This window comes from Echinops telfairi, unplaced genomic scaffold (genome assembly GCF_000313985.2).
Source record: "Echinops telfairi isolate 266 unplaced genomic scaffold, ASM31398v2 ScPeMD7_53;HRSCAF=182, whole genome shotgun sequence".
NCBI classification, from domain to species: Eukaryota; Metazoa; Chordata; class Mammalia; order Afrosoricida; family Tenrecidae; genus Echinops; species Echinops telfairi.
In genome coordinates this window covers 7,385,731-7,393,613 of record NW_022103951.1, presented here as the reverse complement: position 1 = coordinate 7,393,613, position 7,883 = coordinate 7,385,731, and the positions used below count along the sequence as shown (strand labels likewise).

The following is a 7,883-nucleotide window of genomic DNA, read 5'->3' as shown; positions in this document are numbered from 1 at the left end:
TTACTGGCATTCCGTGTCTGAACATTTCCGAACCTTGGCGCTAATCAGAATAAATGTGAGGAACTGTTCTTGACTAAACTGCCAGTGGCATTTTGCATACCCCCCTTTTAGCTGCCAGGACTTTCCATGCAACAATTTATAGTAGGAAAGTGTTTACATCTCTGGTGTAAGCTGGCTGCACTGGACGATGACGCATACCAACATATTCGTAACATGATGATACATAATAGAAAGAGTTAACAAGAGAAATGAGGGGATATAAGAGGAAGGATAAGGGGAAAATACGCTGGACACAGCATTTGTAAGCATGGAATGTTTTCTATCCAGTGCTGCATGTAGTGCTGAGATGATAACTCAGAGGTTTTACATGATTTCAATTGTCAACTGAACGCCTTAGGTCGAGGGAAGCTCCCTCCAAACTATGTAGTGCTCTGTTACGATTGCCAGATATTTCCATTTTGAAATGATAACCACTACTTGCCAGCTACTGACTTTGTTAATGCTAATCCTGAAATAATTTCAGTCTTTTCTTTTTCCAAGTATGTGGTGTAAGGTCTCATTCCTGGGCCTGGCTGTTCCTTGGGCTTCATAAGTGGCAATGCAGAAATTGAAAGCAGTTGGAGATAAAACCTGCTTTTCTGGTGGACACAGCACTGAAATTATAGGCTAATTCAAAAGGACTCTTCTCCCATGGTGCCTATGTAGGCACAAATGATAAAGAGCCAAAGCAATGAGGCCCAAAGTCAGGCTTTTAAAAACAATTCTTTTTCCAAATTGCTAATCTCAAAAATGGGGGTTATAGTGTCGTGTGATTGTTTTTGGACCAGAAGCATCAGCATCTTCAGGGAGCTTTTTAGAAATGCGAGTTCTTGGGCTCTCCCCCAGATTATGAGGTCAGTAGTTTGAACTCACTCTCCAGGCAGTCCTCAGGAGAAAGATGAGGCTGTCTGTTTTCGTAAGGATTTCAAGTCTCAGAAACACCCAAAGGGCAGTTCTCGTCTGTATTTTAGGGTTTCTATGAGTCAGAATCCACTCGATAGCTGTGAGGTTTGGTTTATTTTGTTGCCCCAGAACTACTGAATCAGAAACCCTTGGGGTGGAGCCCAGCTATATGGCCTCCAGATAATAATGATGGGGACTCAAGTTTGAGAACCAAACGTTCTAACCAGTATTTCCAACCCTACCCCCTGCTAAGAGTTTGTATTTCCCCCCAAGATATACTGAATCAGAGTCCATATTTTAATGAGATCTCAAGAGCTATAAGATCTATAATAATCACCAGGGAATCTTATTAAAATGTAGATTCTGATTCGGTATATCTGGGTGGAAAGGCAAATTCTCAGCAGGGGATCTAACTGGCAAGAGCTGATTACAAGTCCTATTTTGAACTTCCATGAATTGGAGTTGATGTGGTTCTCTTAAGTAATATATGTGTTATCTTGGGCAAGTTAATCCTTCTCTTCACCCCTTTGGGCTGTGTAGGTACTTTAAAAAAGTAAATACAGATAGGAAGAATTAAACCATACAAATATAGAAGGTTTTAAAATGAAAAGTGAGTTTTCTTTCCCTGTTCCAACTCATTTCATGCCCCAAATGTAAATACTTTGAATAGAAACCATTTTAGACAGACTTTTCTGATGTTTAAGAGTACTATTTTAGATATTAAGAGTAGTAAAAGATTAACAACCTAAAAGAAAAACAGGGGGGGGGGATGAGCATACAGTTTACATAAAAAGAAATGGGCATTGTTTTTGAATATATTTTTAAAAGTTCATCTCACTCAAAATAAAAGCAAGGCAAAATTACCCTATGTCCAAAATTCTATCAGATAAGCAATGCTTTTTTAAAGCAGTAATTATTTTATTCATGTATAAAATCATACAACTCTAGCTTTAACCTGTAGCTAACTAATAGCAATAAACTTCTAGGGGTTCCCACTGCAGGGCTCTTCCTCCTGCACCCCAGAAAGAAAGCAAGCTTGCTCAATTACTCCTCAATAAAGCCATGGGGAGGCCCTCTTCTTCTCGGAGCTGTGACGCCTCTCTTGGCTCAGGCTCATTTGCTATGTCTTCCAGGAGTTGTTCCAGGTCCAGGTCATTGGAAGCTTCGTCTTCAGTGGGGATACTTTCAGCCTCCTGATGCCTCTGTCCCTGGGGCCCGGGCCCTTCTTCCTTTACCATGAGAGAGGGCCCCTGATGAGTGGGTGGGATAAGGCTCCCTGGCACCCTCTTGGCTTTTCTTCCCTTAGACAAGCCAGTTACCACAGGCTTGCTTTGGGGAGATTTGAACTTTTTCTGAGGGTCTGACTGGTGAGGATCTGAGTTCCCTTGATAGTCTTTCTTTGCCATTATGAGCACAGGAGGAGCTGCACATTCAGTTCTCAGAGATCTCTTTGTCTTCTTTGGCAGGGTCCCAGTTTGTCCATCTACTGGGTCTGTATTACCACCCTGCAACCCTCTTAGCTTGGATTTTTTGGTCTGTGTTTTAGCTGGCTTGGGATCAGGTAGAGTTGGGTCTTTTTTTTCTTCCTCTTGCTCAATCTTGGACTCCACTTCATCTTCTTTCCCCAATCAGGAATCTGGCTTATTAGTCTCAGAGGGCACGAAATCTTTCCCTTTCTCAGTAACATCAAGTGTGGTGTATCGGCTGTGGAGCCCAAATAAGTTAACCCGCTCCTGAATGTTGGTCTGTTCAGCTGCTTCAGCCATCATTACGGCTGGCCCCAGTTTCTGGATGTAATCCTTGTTCCTGAACTTTTTCGCTCCAGCTAAATCCAGGGACAGCTCCTGAAAGTTCTTTAACATGTTGACTGGGATCCAAGCGCGAGAGACTGCTTCTCCAAAAAATGTCACATGGTATTTAGACGGCAGACAATCCAGATGAGAAGCAAAAAGAAAGTACTCTCCCAAGTCAGGGTCAGGTTCTACCATGCCTGGCCACCAGGGATAACCATATTGCTTGGCCCAGATGATGGATCCTGGGATGTAAGAAGCATAAGCCACATCACTCTCATGCCCTGTCCTGGTCTCCTCAGGAATATCACAGCGATTGTACTCCAAGTCTGTATTCTGGTCACAGGACCAATTACTGGGGAGAATGGAGGGGTCCATGTTCTGACACAGCCGTCTCCATGTCTCACAGTTTGGGGACGAACACTGGACCCAGACTAGATACTGACCCAAACCACCTTTGTCTCCTTCAAGCTGTTCCGTGATCTGAGAATGATCCTGACCTGAGTTCTTTGGTTGATCTTCCTGCCTGTGCTCATGCCCACCTTGGGATATCTCGCTTTCCATTCCGAGCATTCTTCTTCCTTTGTTTACACAGAGTTTGTTGAATCTCTTCTCAGAGGATACCGGATCTGGCTGGCCCGGCTTATTAGCATTTATCTCAGAGACAACTCCATTTTCCTGAGATGTTGGATTCTCTGGTGTGTATGGTACGATAAGCCTCCTTCCATCAAGATTATCAATATTAGCAGTATTAGAAGCAATTCCTAGTTCCTTGTCTGTCTGGGTATATCCTATAGGCTGGGCACACGATGTCTCTGCAAAATCAAGGACAGAGCCCAAGCACTCCTCTAGAGACTTCTGTAGCACAATCTGGAAAATTTCCTCATCTTCTTCGTTGGTAAGACGTGGCCTTTCCTTTTCTGCTTCCTTCTCTGCTTGCTTGTTGAGTGGATTCCTTCCTTTCTTCTTTTGACCACTGCCTTGACCACGCTCTGTGGGGGGTTCTCCTTCTTCTTTAATCTGGCTTTTGGCATGCTTGGCTTAGTCTCTCCCTCCGAGGAAGTGATCCCTAGAGTGTCTTCTTTGAGTGAGTTAGGGTTAGTGAGCGTCAGTCTACACAATTTTTTTGCTGGCAGAGCAAAACTTTTCTTTGGTCCCTTTCCATGTTCTTGTTTATTCTGTAACGTTGTCATCCTTAAGCTCTGAGGCGACTTTCCTTTGGCTCTTCTGATACAGTTCCTGTTTCAGGCAAATGATCTTCATCCGCAATGGCTATTCAAAGCTCGCGGGCGAGGGAAACATAAAGGCGCTCAGTAGAAAGAGCCGCAGCATTTCCGCAAGCCCTACGTTTCATAACATATTTTTATTTGAAGAAAGCTCTGTCATGTATTGTTGCTTAGTGTACAAATTGATAAACCTTCATGGAGCTAATCTATCAAAATTAGAAATTCACATCTCTGCTTGAAAAAGCGCTACTACTTTTGAAAATTTATCCTAGAGACATTTGCGCATGCTTATTAATTGTGCCTCTGGGTAGCACAAACGTTGATTGCTTAACTATTAGCCAAATAATTTGGTGATTTGAGCCAACCTGGAGTTTTCTTGGAAGGCAAGCCTTCCGAATGGGCACAGCCTAGACACCTCTATGGAATAGTTTGCCTCTGCACACATGGTGTGGCTACAATTAGAAAATGACTTTACGGCAACTAACAACAGCATTCATGGTGGAATTGCTTGTGATTACAAAAAATGCATACAATTTAAATTTTCAGAATGGCACTTCCTAAATAAGTTATGGTATAGCCATACAAAGAGATTATGCAGCTGTACAAAAAGTGTGGAAGTCTTTCAGGTAGTGCATGATCATCACGAGATCATTCTAAGTAACACAAAAGTATACTGCTATTTGTAAAAATTATTGAAAAAAGAAAAGGAGAAGAATATAAAAGTTACTATTTCCTAGGATATATATTTTTTTATTAGGATATTCATAAATTTACTCTGGAAGGATACTTATGAGAATGATAAGGATTATCATTGGGGGAAGAATTGGGTGGCAGCATGATAAGGTGAATTATCAGGACTCCAATAATTTTTTTAAAAATTAAAATAACTCAGAGAAACCGTGAATTGATGCTTTTAAGCTCAGAAAAAAAATGATTTGAAACCTATAATTTATGCTTAGCAATGTGACAAGTATAAGAATAAAATACACTTTCAGACATACAAAAATGCAGCTAATTTACCACCTACACATCTGTATGAAAAAAAGATCTTACAGAAATTATTCTAGAATAATAAAAAAGGAATATTGTATATGAAAACTTTAGATCGAGGAAACAATAGCAGTTAGTTAGGAACCAGAAGACACACTGAAATTGGATGTTTGTGAAATCCTCTCGATTTGGGTGAGTAATACTTACATAAACCCATTATTTCAAGTGCTAGCTTATTTAGCATTTTAGACTTTATCTAAGGCAAAGCTAAAGACAATTTATAATCACAGAATGAAGATTTATAAATCTTGCTGTTGTTAGTTGACATCTTGTCAGTTCTGATTCATAGCAATCCTATGTATTTGTACAATAGAATGAACCATCACCCGTTTCTACACGAGCCATCCTCCCAGGCTTTGCTGTTTGAGCCACTGTTGCAGCCACTGTGTCAATCCATCTTCTCTATCTCCCTAAAAGCCTTTCCCTTTTTCACTTAGCCTTGCCAAGCACGATTGCCTTCTCCAGGGATTGGCCCCTCCTAATAACATACCCAAAGTACATGAGAAGAAGTCTCATCATCCTTACTTGTAAGGAGAATTCTGTTTATACCTCTCCAAAGACAGATTTGTTTGCAAGGCTGGTATAGTTCATGTCTTCTCCAATATCATAATTCAAAGGCGTGACCTTAGCACCCTTTCAATATGTTTTCATGTTTGATGCTTGTCTTTTGGCTTTGGTGTTTTTGTTATGCAGACTTTTCTTTCTCTTTTATAAATTAAGCCATAGAATTTCTCAGTCTTGTGGCTCTAAAGCTATTTTTTGAAAGATTTTATTGAGGCGGGGAAAGAACTCCCGGGAGTGAAGGGAGAGCAGAGAAAGGTACGGGGGCACGAGCCCCCGGGGTGGGTCTGAGACCCAACGAGTTAGGTCAGGGACCTCGCTGCTCTAGAACTTTTTAATCTATCAAAAGATTATCCCCAGTCTAAGATAATTAATGTATTCTACCATCTATTTATACTTTTAATTTTAAGATGAAAATAATTTTTTCAAGTTGGAATTTATCCTGGCATATATGACATGTGAAGTATGGATCAAATTTTATTTTTTAGTCAGTGTTATGGATTGGATTATGTTCTTCAAAAATATATGTTAAAATGTTAACCCTGTACCTATGAATGTGACTTTGTTTGGGAAATTAAGATTTTTTGTTGTTGCAGATATTACCAGTTAGGTTAATAAAGTCATAGAATGAGCATAATGGCTTCTAATCACTTCTGAAGGTGTCATTGAAAGTCCACAATATTTTCAATATTCTTCACCAACATCCTAATTCAAATGCATGTGAGTAGGGCAGACAGCATCCTTGACACTAAGGAGCATTCTTGCTGTACTTCTTCCAAGACAGATTTGTTTGTTCTTTCGGCAGTCCTATGATTCAAACACATAGATTCTTCTTTGGCCTTCCTTATTCAATGTCATAAAATGAAGGAACAGACAGAATTACCTACAGCAGTGGTTCTCAACCTGTGGGTCGCGACCCCTTTGGGGGTCGAATGACCTTTTCACAGGGGTCATCTAATACATCCTGAATATCAGATATTGGCATTAAAAATTCATAACAGTAGCAAAAGTACAGTTATGAAGTAGCAACAAATATAATTTTATGGTTGTGGGTTACCACAATATGAGGAACTGTATTAAAGGGTCGCGGCATTAGGCAGGCTGAGAACAACTGACCTACAGAGTGTTGGTAGGGGGAGAATACCATGTGTAGATAGATACATCTTTAAGTCAAGGAGTGCTTAGAAAGGCCTAAGGCTAGCAGAAGTCAAAAGAGACAGTGTCCAAGTTCATGTTGCAGTTTCCCAGTAGTCTGCTTACTCCATCTGTATGCCAGTTTACTCATCAATAAAAGAAAGATAATAAGGATAAAGATACTATAAGGATAATCACCAAGATGAAGGCAGGCTCCTGTCTCCAAGGCATCTAATCTTCTAATGCAGTCTCCCATGCAATGAGGTAGACAGACTGCCTACCATCCTAGAAACATATATCACTCCCTGTCTGTACATCTTCAAAATCATTTCAACAGAGAAGACCTTGCCTCAGCTAGAGTCAGTTTTTAAGATGTGGAGAAAGGAGAAGACCATTCCATTGCTGCCATGCAAAATTGTGCTATGGTCACCCAAACCAGCAGACATTCCTACCACAATGATAAGGGAACCCTTACTAGAAAATCAAGTCAAAGTGGGTGGAATACTTTCCCCACAAAGAGAAGGCAATTACATTTCTGTTGGTAGAATAAAGGGGAGGAGCAAACTCCCACGGGGGTGGGGGTGGGGGGGGGAAGCTTAACAGTACTTATAAAGACCAAAAAGGGATAATATGCCTGGTACTATACTTTGTATTGGACAGTTTTGACCTCAATTCTATCCAGTGCTTGGTGCCCAGGACCTTAGACTGTTCTTTTGATGCTCACAGTATCCTTAATGGGCCACACTAGGAAGATTTGATGTGGAAACCTCAGTAAGGGAACTGGGCTTTATCTCGTACTCACCTGTAGCCCTTGGTCTTAAGGTTGAGCCGCTCTGCTGTGAGAATAAGCAGATGATGGCTATCCAAGAACATAGAACTGGCAGACACTGGACTTCGGTTTAGATCTCTTGAAAAAAGATCTTACAGAAATTATTCTAGAATAATAAAAAAGGAATATTGTATATGAAAACTTTAGATCGAGGAAACAATAGCAGTTAGTTAGGAACCAGAAGACACACTGAAATTGGATGTTTGTGAAATCCTCTCGATTTGGGTGAGTAATACTTACATAAACCCATTATTTCAAGTGCTAGCTTATTTAGCATTTTAGACTTTATCTAAGGCAAAGCTAAAGACAATTTATAATCACAGAATGAAGATTTATAAATCTTGCTGTTGT

The 7,883-nt window shown here is 40.5% G+C and overlaps 1 protein-coding gene across 1 annotated transcript; it reads right to left on the bottom strand.

The window, feature by feature from the left end:
- Window positions 1–1,982: 1,982 nt before the first annotated feature.
- Window positions 1,983–3,925, bottom strand: LOC101653062 (zinc finger CW-type PWWP domain protein 1-like). The gene is given in 2 exon segments (XM_045290771.1): window positions 1,983–3,706; window positions 3,709–3,925. Coding segments are annotated over 2 exon segments (1,941 nt in total).
- Between the last annotated feature and the right edge of the window lie 3,958 nt (window positions 3,926–7,883).